The sequence below is a fragment of the Stigmatopora nigra genome, chromosome 14 (assembly GCF_051989575.1).
Source record: "Stigmatopora nigra isolate UIUO_SnigA chromosome 14, RoL_Snig_1.1, whole genome shotgun sequence".
Lineage (NCBI taxonomy): Eukaryota > Metazoa > Chordata > Actinopteri > Syngnathiformes > Syngnathidae > Stigmatopora > Stigmatopora nigra.
Genome location: NC_135521.1, coordinates 7,411,429 through 7,428,711, shown reverse-complemented (window position 1 = coordinate 7,428,711; position 17,283 = coordinate 7,411,429). Strand labels below are relative to the sequence as shown.

Genomic DNA, 17,283 nt, shown 5'->3' with positions numbered 1-17,283 from the left:
TTATTCAGCATACAGTGTGTGACATTGACTATTAAAATATTCATTTAGCATCACTTTTGCAAATAAATTAGTGATGACAATTATTCCTGAATGGCATTAGCACATTGGGCTAAAATAAATAAAAAATAAACATTGCACTTAAGTTATTTAGGTTGTGAAATACTTCCAATTTATTTATGTGATATTTCTATTTAACTAACATCTTCACCAGTCTGCTTTTATTGGACTTGGCGATATCTGAAACAGTATTGGTGGAAAAATAGAGTAGGCGACTCAGGGAAAGCATACGTTACTTTACGCTGAAATGCCAAACATTCAAGAGCCTGAGAACTGCAAAGCAGATGTGGTACCCACTATCTCACTACGCTACCAGATTTTTTATTTCACCATTTTAACTCAATGGCTGCCATTGATGTCATTTGACAATTGAAATGGTAGGACTGACAGTAATCAATCTTATAGAATCCTACACGTATTAAATAAAACCCCAAATAATAACGAGCTGAGAGGAAATATCTAATTGAATTAGACCTCAAATGCCATCTTTCAAAGAATTGGGACTGGAAATTCTGGGAAGACGTCTTATGGACATGTTCACAGTAATGTGTACAATAAAATGTGTCCAACTAATACGATTAGGCAGAATCCGATTTGGAAATCCGATGTTCCCCCTCAAACCCACCCTCTTCCAAAAGGGGCCTGCGGCATTAATGCAGCGTAGCAAGTATTGTCGGTTGCGGGGTTCGACGAAAACAATCTGGGGGTCTTAGGAAGAGGAGGGGTTTCCTTTCTCTCAACATGGGTCTAGAGTCGAGACCCATGTTTGGAGAGTCTAGACACTCGTCACAGTGTTCCCATCGTGTATTTCACCAACTCTTGTTTTACTCTCTCCCCCTCCCCCCACCACACATGCGCTTTCGAGACCACGCTTTGAACCCCCCCTTTCCTGTTCACCCACCCTCCATCTCCCTCCTCCTCCACTTGGGACCAAGGAGGGCTTTTCAGCACTTGTTTTAGCAGTGTGCAATGGACAGCACCACAAAGACGGATGCTTGACAGAGAGCTGATAGTATTCTCATTTTCTGGACTATACCGCTTGACGTAAACGACCCGCAGACGCCGACAGGCAGAAAGGCTTCATATTTATTGCTTTAACACAAAAGAAACACAATGGAAGAAGACATGGGCGAGGGGCAAACCCAAAAGGGTGAGTGGTGTCTCAATATTTGGAATAAATATGGAGACTTTTTCATAAGTATACTCAGTAGGGGAGCAGCTGTGATTACGCACTTCTTTTGTCCATTGAATGAGAGCAGTCGAATGGAGTGTGTACCTCTGCGCGTGTTGTGTTTGGGTCGACGTAGGGGTGTGAACTGGGGGTGTGGGGGTGGGTTCATTGGGAGCCTCCAGACTGCCTTTGTTTGCTTCCGTGCATGAGCCCCACACTAGAATCCATCAGACAGCGACCAATGGTTTTCCATGTATTACAATGTGGTACCTTGATTTGATTAAAGAACAACACCACTGTATATTGACGTGTAAACATACTATGTGAAATAAGTCTTTTAGTGCATGTACTGTAGTATTAATGTTTTAGAGATTTCTGTTGAGGGGTGTGGCTAAGTGATGCCCATTGGGTTGGCCAGCCTGTGAGTGTCTAGGTGTGAGCAGTGGGCTACAGCAGCACATAGCAAGTGTTCTCCTTAAGTATTTTGTATTAGTGTTCTCACTTAGTATTTTAATTTTTGTTTTAGAAAGTGTAATAGTAACTACTATTGTTGCACTTATACATTTTTTTTCTCAAACCATAACTTCAGTATTGCTGATGCTGATACTCTACCGATGGCACGTTTTGGAAAAAATATATACATACATTTATTTTTCTTTTAACACTTAACTACTGCATACTTGCTCGAATGTAAAATAATTGCTATCATGGTCCAGCCAGATATTGTTTAATTCATAGTTTGCCATTGACATTATTCAATTGGATGAAGGTATCTGAGACAACTAGGCAAGGATAAATTGTAAACTTTTTTTGCTTATTATGGGCTGAAAAGAGGAAGACTATATTTAGAACAATCTAGAACTAAAAAGTCCTACACAACCACCATTTAGTGGCGAGCTTCTGAATTTTCTCATACATTGAAACAGGACTACTTGGCTTTTGGTCATCACGTTTCTTAAGTGTGTTATTCAGAAAAGTCTTTGCCTGGATAATAAATGCTCACCAGAGCAAAAGAAGCATCCATGCAAGCTGTCATGTACATTCCTTTTTAGGTGGCAAGATATCTCTACTTTTTTTTCTATAAAAAATGACACATATCGAGATTTTTCAGTAGTGTTCCTTGCCCACATTAGAACTGTCTGCTTTACTAAGAAGATAGGTAATAAATAAACCAACAAACTAACTAACTAAAACAGCACAATTGTGAACTCACAAAGAAAATAATGAGTTAATGAGGGAACAAATGCGGACATTTTAGTAATTCAAAGCAACAAATCTGAGTTGATGAGTCACAAGAAAAGCAGGGAACATTCTGCCCACTTAGCTGCCAAACAAATGTGTTGCTACTTTGTACTAGAACGCGCACAGGCGCAAGTTGACACAAGCACACGACAAACTGCTTTAGATTCATGACAGAGAAAATGTGAAATTAAGCAGCAGATAGTATGAGAATTCGTTTGAGGTGATGCCGATCATTATTCAGCCAAGTGGAAAATGTGGGAATTGAACACCTGTTATTTTCTGCCAAGCCAAGAATCTTCTCAGCAAGACTTCATTTGCCCTTCTGTTTCATCATTCATATTTAATTACATGTTATTCGTCATGCTCACAGAACGCCACCAAATTTGAAAGATCCTAAAAATAATGTATATACGTATGTCATTATAATGAAGTAATGATCAATGAGAATACAAACTAAAAACAAATTAGATTGAGAAAAGATATTGGGAGGGTGTAAAACAACTAAAGTACTATTTTTCAGTACAATTCTTATTTGATATTAATTAAACAACCTGGTTATGATTGGATTTTAAAGTTAACAGGCAAATTTCATCATGATGAGTGCTGTTCATGGAAATCAATACAAAAATCTGAGCCCTCATATTGTTTTAACACTTTAAAAATAATAGCCGAGCTGCTGTTAAGGGAGTTCCACCAATTGTTCCTGTGAAATTTCTCTGTGCTATTACTGGAAAGGGTGCTTTGTTATTGTTCATGCAGGAACTTGATTAGTTTCAAGATAATATAAAAAGCAGGTTGTCACAAAAAGTGACATTACCTTCTCTTCAGTTTAGTTGCACTCTTCAGAAACACTCCCATCTAAGTTTTTTTTTATCTCTTTCGATTGTAGCCTGCTTCATAGGGAAAACCGTGATAAACATTTTGAAAAGAGAAAAAAATCAACCCTAAGTTTCACTTTGTATGCAAATATTATCTAATTCAATAACATGCAGCAAAAGGGATTGAGATTGGCAATGGTAACTATAGTATGGTAAGTTTGAGTCAGCCATATTGGATCACTGTTCTTCTCTGAGATTGGATGCAGGTGCGTTGCAGGAAAGCCCGCCTACCGCCACACCCCTGATCTCTGTCATGCAAAGCACAACCAGGCCAGCATCAGAATGTGATACAGAGGACCCCCAACAATAAAACATTTGCTCACCAGCAACAATTTCAACATGAAGCACAAAATCTGTGGTCTTATCGATCACCCTTATCACATTAAATGGCTTTTCAATGGCAAAGGGGTGATGCCACGCCCTGAAAAGGCTCCATGGGGTCACATTCAATTAAACATCATTCACTCCCATTGATTGTCATGCACCGAATTGAACTCTACAGTTCCCATTTATCCTTTACCCTTAAATCATGGGTTGAACATGTGAAACATTAAAAAGTAAACTCTTCAGTCATCACAAAGAAATTCTTCCATCGCTCAAAGGAAGACGAGAGAAGAGAAACAAAAAAAAAAGCAAAAGCGACCACGGCTTTGCGCTGCTTTTACGCCCCGAGGGGGGCCGTGTTATGCGGCTAATGCGTCTCACTCACTTTATTGTCCCACTGAATTTGTTGACGTATACTAAGTGGGTCACGGCTCTCAAGGCCCGGCGCAGATTTGGCGCTCCCGTCGTCATGGCAACCATAGTGGCTGATTAAACATGCAAGGAGGAAGAGAAAGACGAGGTGGTTTCTGAAAAACACGCTCGCCTCAGGGGGAGGGGGACGCACGTTAAAGATAAGAAAGCACAGGGAAGACGCCCCACTTCTTTCTAGTTTGTCTGTATTGGAGTAAGGCAAGTCAATGAATCATCTAAAATATGATATGTTTATTAGTCACTTTGCTTAGCAACCATGAGTGGGTGTGTTACAATATGTCGGTATGGTGATATATTACGTGCAATATTTCGGATCCCAATGGGTATAATCGTTATCCACTCACCAAGAATCACTTGAACCTTTTGATAAAGGAATCAACAGGTTGTTGCAAAAATACAATAAAAACAGACCATGTCTAAAATGCTTGGCAAGACAAAAATAAATCAATCAGATGTAAATACTTACTTTTTTTTGCCATAAATAAATGAATGAAAGATTGAAATGTGCAAATGGACAAAAGACTGACAAATCTACATTAGGTTGATGGTTAATTAACCTCAATGGCCTCCTGTTTCCTTCGAGGTACACAATTTAGCTTGCAGCTTTAACTGAGGATAACCTTAACACTCTTAATACCACAGACTGGATAAGCATGTGTGTGTGTGTTGTCTGTGTGTGTCCCTTTTGCCTGTCGGACATGACACTGACAGATGGAGGAGAAGTGGGAGGTGGGAGGGGTCTTAGGAGGGGGTCATCCTCTCACTGTATTAGCGCAAAGCCGTCTGTTTGACGGACGGGACTGTTGTGCTGTTTTAGGTGCAATGTTATGTCAAAAAAGTTCCACTTTGCTTGGTACTACATTCGTATTATTAGTGATACAATTTGGATACAATTACATTTTTTTTTTAGGGTTTTTAATGATCTTGTTCTTCACCCTCCTTCCCGTAGTTCTTTCCTCCCTTCCTTATTGGCTTTCATGATAATAAATTGTTAAAGGCCTTTTAGAATGTTGACTTTTTCTTATGAAAAAAGCAACTCACACATTTCCTTTATCTTCTCACGGAGTTTCAAAAAGAATCGTTCAGTCAAAAATGGACAGGCGAGTGCTGAAAACAGCCCCTCGAGACATTCCTCTATCTCAGTTGCTCCTGCAGGTAACTCAGCATCAATAATATTACAGAGAACTGCGCTCAGCGCTTCTCTGAAAGATTAAAGATTCCGCATCTAGGAGCAATTCTTTCGCTCCCACATTTCTTTTCACCACAGCAGCAGGAGATTGTCGACAAGAAGACGCCATACTCGAGCCATCGATTTTTGACAATACCAGAGTGCAACCAGAAGCGTTATAAACCTCAGTGAGGTCATGAACTCAGGACAGGGTGACATAAAGTCTTATTAGGTTTGCTGTGCTTCATACTTCAGGGTCATTTATTGGTCGGTTTTGGGCATTAAATCCTAGCAGTGACAGTTTTGCTGCACCTGAAATGCTGATCTCACATGGCATTAACCCTCTTTGTCATTTCAACACCACGGTTTTACTGCCAGCATGCCTTATTTTGACATGAGATGCATTGTCTTCATTCTCGAGTCCAGTTCACCAAGCCTTCATTGTTGATTATCTTTAGTGACGCTGTCTGCATGGTATTGGCCAATGCCGATACTGTATTGATCCCACCTTTTTTTCCTTTAAAATATTAAATTACTGCATGCTGACAATGTAAATATATGCTATCACGGTTTGGCCAGAAACTGGTGAACTCATTGCCTGCTATTGACGACAATGGACGTCCAATTCATTGGACGGATGTTCATTCGCTAGCACCCTCCCGCTTCAGAAACCTTTTCCTTGAGAAAAGTGAGTGTTCTAAAAATAATGCATCCCATAAATAAATCATTTTTTAAAAATGTATCAATGGAAGCGCTCTATCCAGATAATCTGGGCAAACCTGGAGCTGGGCCAAAAGGGGCTACTTGATATTCTCCTCATACTCACAGTCGAATTTAGACCAACGGGTTGAGAAAAAAAGAGTGAGAGTGAGATGAGGACAAAGACAACTTTGTAAAAAGAAACACTGTTATAATGGTGGGCTCACAGCAGACAAAACTATTAGCAGACTTTTACTACAAGAGGGCAGATTAATAATTGGAGAAAAGCATTGCTGAACACCACTCATGACTTAGTTTTATCTTAATTCTTTTTTTTTTTTGGTGACATTTTTCCTAGTGTGGCAGTAGGGGAATGCACTTGTCAGTAGTAGTATATTAGCCAGAAAATAAACTGTGACCTACTTTCTCCATCCACTTGATGGATTTTGTCTGTTGTGCATGGGTGCTCACTGACTGAGCTTTTAATTAGGGAGACTGTAAATGGCAAAACCATGTATTACTTTAAGAGTCAACTGTAGTCTCTTAGTCTTCGTTGACTAATCCTTGTCCTTTTTTATGACTTTATTTAGGTTGCATGGAATGCTGCATCAAATGCCTTGGAGGAATCCCCTACCCATCGCTCATAGCTACAATTTTGCTGTACGCTGGAGTGGCTCTGTTCTGCGGCTGTGGCCACGAGGCTCTTTCGGGAACCGTCACTATCCTGCAGAACTACTTCGAGGTGGTTCGCAGTCCCGTGGACGCGTTGGATGTCTTCACCATGTGGGTACAATAAAGTAACTCTACCAAAACACCTTTCATTGCCCCCACTAAAAGAGATTCAGGATGGCCATGTTGGTAGTAGCGGCGTTCCAAGCAAAATGAATGAATTCACATTAAAATTAAGTCACGACTCATTTCTCAAGTCGTTTAAAAAAATAATTTGATCTATATGAAAGCATCTGTGATTTACTTGGTGGTGGTCACTGAAGCAATACTTACCTGTTTAATCCATTTGAATTCTCAGGCCTTTGTGAAGGACACATTTTCAGTATGTTTTTTTTCCTGTGGTGTGATTATTTTTAAGGATTGACATCATCAAGTATGTGATATATGGCGTGGCCTCAGCCTTTTTCGTCTATGGCATCTTGCTGATGGTTGAGGGATTCTTCACCAGCGGAGCCATTAAAGACCTATATGGAGACTTTAAGATCACCACCTGTGGACGCTGTGTGAGCGCTTGGGTAGGTCAGAGCCTATAACCTGAAAAGTAGTCCAAATGAATAATACTGTACATGAGATAAATACAAATCAAAATGCTTTGTTTGAAAAGAATCATTGAATAAGACGAGTTCATTGCCTAATGATAATCAAAAGCATGAATAAAGACGCATAATTGATCCAATTTTAGACAGAAAAAGAGTGGAGCTAAATTCATCTCATCTATTTGGCTGACAGCACAGCCTTTTAATAGAAATCATGCAGATCGGTGCTAATGCTGACCCTTATTGAATAAAAGTTGAATCAGTTGAATCCACAAAAATGAACAAATAATGCCTCATTGGTATTAAACACTTTAAGGCTTTGTAATCACATTGTAGGCCAAATCATTCAATTACCCGGACGTGATGTTAATGAAAATTGTCATACAGAGAAACCGTCCAAAACAAGATTATATGTCAGCCGTGAAATGAGTTTGTCGATTTGCAGTGGTGGGGGAGGCGGAGGCCGGAGGACGCTATCAAGACTGGTGCTCATTGGCTAATCTGAAATTTGCGCCTAAAAGCTACTATACATAAAATACATGGTGTTATTTCAGTTCATCATGCTGACTTACATCTTCATGCTGGCCTGGCTGGGTGTGACAGCATTTACCTCCATACCCGTCTTTATCTACTTCAACATCTGGACCATCTGCCAAAACGCCACCGTCCTGGAGGGCACCTCACTATGCCTGGACCCACGCCAATATGGTAGGGATGACCAATCACCTGCAAAAGGAATTAGTGCTGTGATTCTCACAGTTCATTATCTGTCTTGGTCAACCTGGCATTGAATATTTTGGTACCCATCTGAAGTACAATTACACAATTTGACATTGCAGGTGTCGTGGCAATCAATGAAGCAAAGTCAGTGTGTGCCGGATCTGAGAAGTTCTACAAGATGTGCGAGTCCAATGAGGTGAGCATATAAAAAAATGATATGGTACAATATTAACCCTCCATTCACATTTTTGTACCTCAGCTCTGAACTAAAGCCAAAAATATGTGATGCTCAAAAATATGTTTGTGTGCTTTTTTTTCTCACAGTTGGACATGACATTCCACCTGTTCATCTGTGCCCTTGCCGGTGCAGGAGCTGCCGTCATTGCAATGGTGAGACACCAGTTTAACACTATGGATGCACAGTTACCTAAAAATGTGTCCCTTTTTAATATGACTTGTCCTCATTTGTTACTTGTTAGCAGGAGTCTTAAACTAATGCTGCAAGCAGGGTTGGTTGAAACCATCACCACCTAAATGCAATTGCCTTGCATTTTAGTGTGAGATGCAGTCATTTAATATTAAAATAATATATTGTTAAATTATATGTATATTACACATCGTGTATACTGTAGATAAATTCAATGTAACCAGGATCATAGCTCTATTTTGTGTCTGGTGGGTAGTTTGGGGGAAGAGGCCAAGAGTTAATTCATGTGAAGGCATTTGGCGCAGTGATACGCCACCGTTTGTCTGCCTCCCTGTACCCCTCCACCGCTCCCACCTTTTTGAACGGGGCCTTGCATCTCATGGTGTCGTCATGGAAACAGCCAGAATAAAGATGACGTGATGATCACAAATGTGCAAGCCGTTGAATTTGGTGGCAAGCATTTTATAAAGAAAATGTTGGTAAACACATTACAAGCAAGGCCTTTTCCAAAAGATAAAGTGATGTCTAAATATCCATTTAACTTACTATGTACAGTAGATTTAAGACATTTTGAGGCAAACCTTATAAGGAACATGCGAATGCAGTTTGCTAAGTTACCAAACAAATGATTTGAGCAAATGTGGGAAAATGCGAATAGAAAGCCAACTAAAAAAACCTTCACTGCACTTCAGTACATTCATTCAGTGCGGAGTTGCTATGGAAACAAGCTCCAAGAATACAGCCGGCAGCATGCTGCCCCTTGCTGGATGGCCGTAGAATGAGATGGCTTATTTAATTCAAAACTGACCTCAGGGTTTTATTTCCTCAAGAGCTTCCCTACTTTCTATGTGTCTACAAGTAGCCATATCTTTTGTAAAAACATAATAGTGCTAAATGAACTAAATAAACATGCTTGTTTCTTCATATTTGATTGTATCATGATATCATATCCACACCACAGTAAGAAAATACTGAAGATAATTTTCTAGAAACTGTTTGTAATTGATTATCCATATCTGCCCGACTTCTTCTTGCACAGATGAAGAAATTTTGCTTTTGTTCACCTGAAATCGCAAATACTCTGTCTTTTTTTTGACCTCAGATCCACTACTTGATGGTGCTTTCAGCCAATTGGGCCTACGTAAAGGATGCGTGCAGGATGCAAAAATATGAAGACATCAAGTCCAAGGAGGAGCAGGAGCTTCATGACATCCATTCCACTCGCTCCAAGGAACGACTCAACGCTTATACATAAAAAGCAGATTGGAGGCGGGAGGTGGCAATTCCTCGCCACTCCTGATATATCACAGGTATGTCACATAACAATGTGGTTTGGGCAGGCTACCGCCCCACTTCCAAACAGCTTTTCAGAAAACAAATGAAGCCCCATTACCTCTCTCGTGAAAGCTGTTTATCATCATTATGGCAGTTGTTCAAATATGTGACCAATTGTTTGGTGCCGAATACCAGTTATAGTATAGTTGTAGAACCATGAATACCGCCATTTTTTTCTTGTTTTGATTTTTACGCTTTTGCTTGTGACTTGATTATTTTGATAAGCCTCAATTATTTGATTTTGACCTCCTGTTTAACCTCCATGGTTATGGATGTGACACATGGTATTTTTTTTTACCCTTAAGGGGCACTCATTTAACTCATTGGCTGCCATTAATGACACAAGATGTTCAGACATGGAGTGGAATTAATTTAATTTTCCCCTCACAGACTCCATGAATTGGACGTTTTGCGCCGTCAATGGATTAGAAAAACAACTATTCACAGAAAACACTTTTTTAAACACCTGAAAATGTTAATAAGTTAAAACTTAAATTGAAATATAGCTAAAATCTGGCTAGTAAAATGTATTTTAAGATGAACTTTGTTTTTTCAACCATCAGTCTGAGTCAATTTGACTCAAAATATAACAGGAGGTTTAAGATGATATCTTAAGGTTTATGGTGAAACTTTTTTTTTTTTCACGAGAAGGTCAACAGGGGCTTTCAAAGAGGTTTTTATCTCATGTGTGATATCAATGTACTGTATATGAACAACTGATGTATTATGAAAAAAAGCATACAGTGAAATGTATGCCCAGGATTAAAACCACTAATCACAATACAGTAGAAAAATTTATATTTTAAGATACATGGAGGGGGGAAAGTGGCACAACAATGAAACCAAATCTAAAAAAAAAAAAAATAAAAGATAGATTTGGGAGGTGTGACAAGCCTGTTGAACGGGAAAATTATTTTTTGGGGACTAAATTTGTGAGAAAGGAATTCTATACGTATCTCTCAACTGTGAATGATCTATTGTCACTGAAGCACATGCTGTCATAAACCAATGTTATGAATATGACTAATAATAAATCAAGTATTTTTTTTCTGCAGACTCTGCACTGTAAATATATTCATAAATCAAAACATTCCAATGTGTTGTCAAACATAGCAATTGAGTTTTGGATGGAAAAAAGCTTTTCGTTCCACTTAAAGGAAACATTATGAAATTTGATACTTGAAGTGTGAACAAAAATGAAGTTGATTTTTCATAACATGTTTCCTTAAAGAACAATAAATGATGATTATCGAAGAAGAAGCCTGACAGCTGATTGGCTTGTGGAAAAAACAGCATATATTTATATATTGTCAGTGTTTCAATGCCTATACGACAATTTTCTGTGCTCGGGGTTGAACAATTGTAATGTTGTAATGACTGTGACTTTAAATGTTATTTGTGGCATGGACATGCGTTAATATAGTAAAGGTTGATTCCAAAAAATGATAATTTAATCACCCCCTAACTCCCCCACCCCCTTTTTTTTTTTTTATTAAATACATTTTGAAACATATTGCCTGTCTTGCTGGACCAGCCCTTTTGTTTCAATGTGTCGTACTAAAACCTTCCATTTAATGATGCTTCATGCTACTGATAGAAATGTAGTTGTTTAGTTTGTGATGAGTTCTGTCCTAAAGCCTGATACTTGTATCGACATTGTTAACTTTGTAATTATCCCTTTTCTTGACTTACTCCTTGTATTTGTCTTTTTGTACTTTACCGACCGATGCTTGGGAGACGGTTTAAAAGGGAAAAAATAGTTGGATTTGTTTTGTATACTTCCATGTGCCAACAGCTTGAAGTGGCTTACTTGACCTGTTTGATCAAATTGCTTGCGTAAATAAAATTAATTCAATTGTGTACTTGTCCTTGTGATTTTTAACAACATTTGCAACATTAAATCCCATCAATACTGTAAGGAACAATGTATATTTAGAATAAAGTTGTGCTTAATAAAGAAATAATTAGATCAGCAAAAAAAAAATCAAAATTGCAACGCTGTCTGGGATACCTGAGTTCAAATGATATTATTCCCAAATTAGCACTTTAAACCATAATAGTAATAGAAATATTATATATTAGAATATATATGTGTACTGTATATATTTTTTTTCTTTGGAGTGAAAATCATGCACGTGAATTTGAACATTGCTACGTATATTATACATTATATAAACATCCAATCCATTTTAAGTTGGAAATAGATTCATATGAATTGCAAGAAAACATTATCTACCATTCATTGACCATCCTCTGAACTCAAATGGATTGAATATCTATCTCCATCAATGGCAGTGATTAAAATGATAAGAATACTACTTAATTTTTGGGTATGTTGTTAAATAAATGTCCATTCCCATAATTATTCATCAAGAGGCAGGATGACATTGACCTCTGGCTGTACGCGACGGGCCCAGTCAGTCTTAAAATCATATGCAAAATTACACTCTGCACTCAGCTGCCAGACAGAACGCTTGCAAACATCTGCCACTTAGACAAGATATTACAGTACTACATATTTGGTTGTTTGCCAAGTCATGTCAGGCAGCACTAATCCATTTTAGTCTTACTTTGACTATTTTTTGCAATTCTTTGTACAAATCTGGGAAACTCTGAATTTTGTACAGCTATTGTAATAAGTTACAGGACTGCCACCAAAGTCTCAAAAACATTCCTTAGCGGTTATCTGGAAAAAAAAATGGTGTGAATCATTCAAAAGGAAACCCTTTCTGGAAGTGGCCGATTAACGATTAAAGGGCCTGCTGGCGGGCTTGCGTGACCTTTTCCAACCCAAAGAAATCCTCTGCTAATCTTGGCAAGGCTGGTGGGGGTGAGTGATTAGTATCTCACAGGTGACCTGTCCTGTAAGTCCCTCGCCAGGCAGCCAACGCTTATGGACTTTGAAAGCGCTTTTCTAAATACGCCGTTTCGTTTTTGGGAGGAATCTTCGGATCTTCTAACAAATCCCAATGACTTTTTTCGCAATCCCTCCTCCATGTGACTTTTTGGGTTCTTCAGAGTGAAATGATGCATCAGATCCTACGGACCTTGGTGTTGATTTGTTGCCTGAATACGGCTTGTCCTTACTGTCCGTCACAGTGCTCTTGTGTTTTTCATGGACGCAACGATGGAACGGGAACCAGGTAAGGTTAAACTACGTACACCCAAAAAATTAGAACTCATTGCGGTGAGTAGAAATAAAACATTCATATCCAGCATGAGGTGTTTACCGATGTGATAGAGTCCAAATAATCCTTGAGACGTAACTAATTAGCACAGATCTCAAGCCCTACATGACTGTGTTGCAAGCAGCGCCAACATTCGAGTAAATGTTTGTAATCTTAAATGCTTTGATCTACCAACAGAAATTGGGAAGTCCTTAGTTAAGGATGAATATGTTTAATGTGAAGTCCTTAGTTAAGGATGAATATGTTTAATGTGAAGTCCTTAGTTAAGGATGAATATGTTTAATGTGAAGTCCTTAGTTAAGGATGAATATGTGTCATATGAAGTCCTTAGTTAAGGATGAATATGTGTCATATGAAGTCCTTAGTTAAGGATGAATATGTTTCATGTGTGTGATTTAATATATTTTATTCCTAGGTCTGTACTTTGCAACGACCCAGACATGTCCGACATCCCCGTCAATGTCCCAGTGGACACCATCAAGCTCCGTGTGGAGAAGACCGCAATCCGCCGTGTACCGACTGAAGCTTTTTACTATCTGGCGGAGCTCCGCTATCTGTGGATCACTTATAACTCAATCTCTTCAGTGGACATGGGAAGTTTCTACAATCTCAAAGTTCTCCATGAACTGAGGCTAGACGGCAACGCGATTTCCGTCTTTCCGTGGGAATCTCTCAAGGAGATGCCCATGTTGAGGACCTTGGACTTGCACAACAACAGGCTTACCAGTGTCGCCCCTGAGGCCATTCCATACCTGGTAAAAATTACGTATTTGGATCTGTCCAGCAACAAATTAGCCACCCTGCCCTCGGACCTCATGGATATCTGGCCTCCATTCAACGGACAGCCCGTCACTTCAAATGCTTCGCAAAAGGTGGTGCTGGGTGAGTACCAAAGCTCATCAGGACTAGGCAGGATAGGTCACTTGTAATTACATTAATGGCATGGTCCCATCAGTCTCCTGCTAAGCAAGCCAAATTGGTTCTAATGATCTAAACCTAGAGGCGTCAAGACACAATCAAATTAGCGCATTCTAATTAATTCGAGGTGCATTTCACACTAGTCGTCTGTGATTCAATGATCACCCTAATTGAGTGGAGAATAAAACAAAGCATGCATCATTTCTTGCTAATCTCAATTACCCATGAATATTTTTGAACCACAGATTTAATCATCCATTTAATTGGTTGCAATCTGTTTCCAGACATTTAATTTCATATCTTATAAAATCTAATTCACACACTCCAACAGTTATAAGTCCCAAAAGAGAAATGGAATCATAAAATACTAATGTAATATGTTATCATATATATTTATACAAAATTGTCACAGTAAAATGTTATTTTTCCAAGTAAAAATGGAAAATGGAAATATGAAATAGTATTACTGTGATACTGCCACATCTACCCTCATTTCAACACGCAAGTATTGTAATCTATTGATGTGCCTTGGTGAATAGCAACACTACAAATAAAGGCCAGAGCCAGATTAAGAGCACTGGCTAACATTGTTAGGATTGCTAATCTGGTTAAAGGGATTTGATATGCACTGGGTACATGTGTTTGATTATTGTGTGCAACAGGTGCTCACTTGCACAGTGGCTTCTTGTGAATACACCGAGCTTGTCATGGTAATGAACTTTGTGATTCTGTGTAAAAAAACAGGCCTCCAAGACAACCCATGGTTCTGTGACTGCAGAATCTCCAAAATGATTGAGATCTCCAAAATGGCAGTCACACCCGTGGTTCTGATGGACCTGTTCCTAACCTGCAGCGCCCCTGAAAACCTCTCCGGCATCCTTTTCCAGCGCGCTGAACTGGTCAATTGTGTCAAGCCTGTAGTCATGACATCAGCGACCAAGATCACCTCTCCCTTGGGTAGTAATGTTCTCCTCCGATGTGATGCCACTGGCTCCCCGACACCAAACCTTTACTGGGCTAGGTCTGAGGGATCGCTTGTTAACAGCACAGGTATTGTGCTACCTTATTCTGACACCACATTTCGATTTCACTCTACAATCAGCCTCTAAGAACATCTTAGTTGTAGCTCTGCTATAGTTATATACTAGTTTTAACCTTTTAACCTTGCTATTTAATTCTAGATTCCTCAGAATTCTTGTGGTTTTGTCCTTGCAATAAGCAGCAAAGATATGGTGGTTCATCAATAGTTGAGTCTTAATGTCCCATGGAGTTTTATTATCCCATATTCCACCATAGAAAATATGGAAATGGATGTTGCACTGGCCTATTCTTTATAGATTTTGAAAGCAACAATAGAAAGGTTTTCTGGCTCTTTACATTGATTTTCTTGCTTAACTCAACAGTTCAGGAGTCACCAGGGGACGGCATCCGTTGGTCCATTATGAGCCTGCATGGGATCCTACACAAAGATGCTGGGGAGTACAGCTGCAAAGCCAAGAATGAGGCCGGCACTGCGATAGCCACTATATCCATATCAGTGGCTGGCACTGCGAGCACCACTATCTCTCAGACGTTGCTCGAAACCCAGACGGGTTCGACGGGTCTGGACTGGTCACTTGGTCCAGGAAAGGACATGGGCGCCATGGCAACGACTTTGCCCAAAGATCAGACAACACCGGTCGCAATCCCTGCGAAACCAAAAATGACTCCAAGTATTCAAAAAGGTTCGTTGAGGCCTGCAAAGAACCAGCAAGGTAGTGGTGGGCGGAAATTTGTGTCGGATGAAAAAAGTAAAAAAAATGAAGTGTGGAAGACAGTCAAAGACTTGGAGATTTTGGAAGAAACATCTGACAGTGCGGTTTTAGTCTGGGCAGCGGAGGGCCTACCCAAAGATTCTCCTCTCACTGTGGTATATTCACCTTATGGCGAAGATGTTGAGGACGACTACAAAAGAACTGTGGAAACTAATGCAGGCAGTGGCAAAATACTGCTGGAAGAACTCTCCCCTGGTATTAGGTACTCTGTTTGCCTCATAGCCAAAGGCACCGCCACTGCAAAGGACCCTTGCATTGACTTTTATACACAGGACAATTTGGAAGATATTGGACAGAACCGTTTCTTCTTTATTATTAGTGGCATTGCCTGCGCGTTGGCGTTACCCCTCATCGGTCTGCTTCTCTACAAGATCTTGGACCTCTACAGCAAGACTAGCGAGGCAGCTCCGGACTGCGAGGAGCTGGAAAAGGAAAGCTATGTCAAGTTTGAGACTATCAATATGAAGCAAAGGGCCATGAACCCTCACCCAACGGAGCTTTGGGCAAGGAGGCCCACCCACGAGTCAGAAAGGTTGCTGCTATGTTCTCGCTCGAGTATGGACTCCCAGATGTCCTATAAAAGTGACAGTTCCCGATCCGAGTATCTCTGCTGAATCTAAAACCTTTTGCATGAAAGATGTTATTAAATGCCTTTCATCGACCTTCAAAAATCAATTGAGAGGTTTAAAAGACATCCACCTCTAAAGATAAGTGATATCGTTATACTTTGCATGCCATGTTTCCCTCTTAGCCTTATGTCTGTTTAAAATTTCAGACAGTGTCATCACAAATCAAACCTTCACTGGACTTATGCATAAGTCCAAGAAAAGTGGGGGAGGATTTTTTGTTTTTTGTTTTTTTTATATTTGATGCCAAAATGTAAAAATAACATATCCATATATCATGTGCTCGACATGAGAAGTAAATAATTCGCAGCCACTTCCCGTCACCTTCAAAATCCAAATATGCCTTAAACGATTAATGTTTATAGAATGTGATGATGTTAAAGGTTGCCACTTTTAATCATGTAAACAAGTTTGTTTTCAATGCTATGTTATACATTTGTGTAAATAAAATGAAACATGACTGAATTGATGACAAGTAATTTCAAAGTGCCCTTCAGTGGTTTTGTTCTATTTTACTGGGTTTGCATGATAAATTGTGTTGAACATTAACAGGGTCTCATTTTTAGATTTGAATATTTAAATTTAGTATCAGTAGTAGTATCAGTACAAAGCCAGACAATGAGTCAAGCAGTTCCTGACAAAAGGCAGAGTAGACCCTAAACTGGTCGCCAGTCAATCATAGGGATCCCAAAAAGGCTCTCGTCAGCCTGATAGTTCTTTTTTACTCTGTTCCAGAAGGATGTGTAAGTTAAATGTGGTTGGAGTGGTAACGAAGAGCAAACAAAAACTAAGACAGAGCAAACATATTGTCATGTCCATTGTCCATCGCGGTAAAAGGAAAGACAACTGTGGGAAAGGTCACTGCTTAGGCCACGATTGGAATAAAGAACTAATTGAGCTGTATAAATCTTCCAGCACTTCTCTACGGGGTTACTGGTGACGCCGGGTCTGACAATGACTTTCAGTCACAACGGCTATGAATAGAGGGTTTGGTTGCTGACATTCAGCAGTTGTTCTCC

The 17,283-nt window shown here is 39.5% G+C and overlaps 2 protein-coding genes across 2 annotated transcripts; both read left to right on the top strand.

Annotated features, from left to right (window-relative positions):
* Window positions 1–964: 964 nt before the first annotated feature.
* Window positions 965–11,580, top strand: gpm6aa (glycoprotein M6Aa). Its single transcript, XM_077732975.1, has 7 exons — window positions 965–1,207; window positions 6,562–6,754; window positions 7,059–7,215; window positions 7,791–7,944; window positions 8,076–8,152; window positions 8,281–8,346; window positions 9,486–11,580. The coding sequence occupies exons 1-7, from the start codon at window positions 1,171–1,173 to the stop codon at window positions 9,636–9,638; spliced, it is 837 nt and encodes a 278-aa protein (XP_077589101.1). The 5' UTR covers window positions 965–1,170; the 3' UTR covers window positions 9,639–11,580.
* A 397-nt stretch (window positions 11,581–11,977) lies between these two features.
* On the top strand, window positions 11,978–16,729 carry lrit3a (info leucine-rich repeat, immunoglobulin-like and transmembrane domains 3a). Its single transcript, XM_077733533.1, has 4 exons — window positions 11,978–12,861; window positions 13,322–13,788; window positions 14,569–14,874; window positions 15,228–16,729. The coding sequence occupies exons 1-4, from the start codon at window positions 12,743–12,745 to the stop codon at window positions 16,250–16,252; spliced, it is 1,917 nt and encodes a 638-aa protein (XP_077589659.1). The 5' UTR covers window positions 11,978–12,742; the 3' UTR covers window positions 16,253–16,729.
* The last annotated feature ends 554 nt before the right edge of the window (window positions 16,730–17,283 follow it).

What these genes read in the sequence shown, in the direction of transcription:
- gpm6aa (XM_077732975.1), top strand. Translation starts at nt 1,171, where the DNA reads ATGGAAGAAGACATGGGCGAGGGGCAAACCCAAAAGG. An exon ending in CGAGGGGCAAACCCAAAAGG is followed by an intron (nt 1,208 to 6,561) that starts GTGAGTGGTGTC and finishes GACTTTATTTAG; the next exon opens with GTTGCATGGAATGCTGCATC. An exon ending in CCTGGACCCACGCCAATATG is followed by an intron (nt 7,945 to 8,075) that starts GTAGGGATGACC and finishes TTGACATTGCAG; the next exon opens with GTGTCGTGGCAATCAATGAA.
- lrit3a (XM_077733533.1), top strand. Translation starts at nt 12,743, where the DNA reads ATGATGCATCAGATCCTACGGACCTTGGTGTTGATTTGTTGCCTGAAT. An exon ending in AACGATGGAACGGGAACCAG is followed by an intron (nt 12,862 to 13,321) that starts GTAAGGTTAAAC and finishes TTTTATTCCTAG; the next exon opens with GTCTGTACTTTGCAACGACC. An exon ending in ATCGCTTGTTAACAGCACAG is followed by an intron (nt 14,875 to 15,227) that starts GTATTGTGCTAC and finishes TTAACTCAACAG; the next exon opens with TTCAGGAGTCACCAGGGGAC.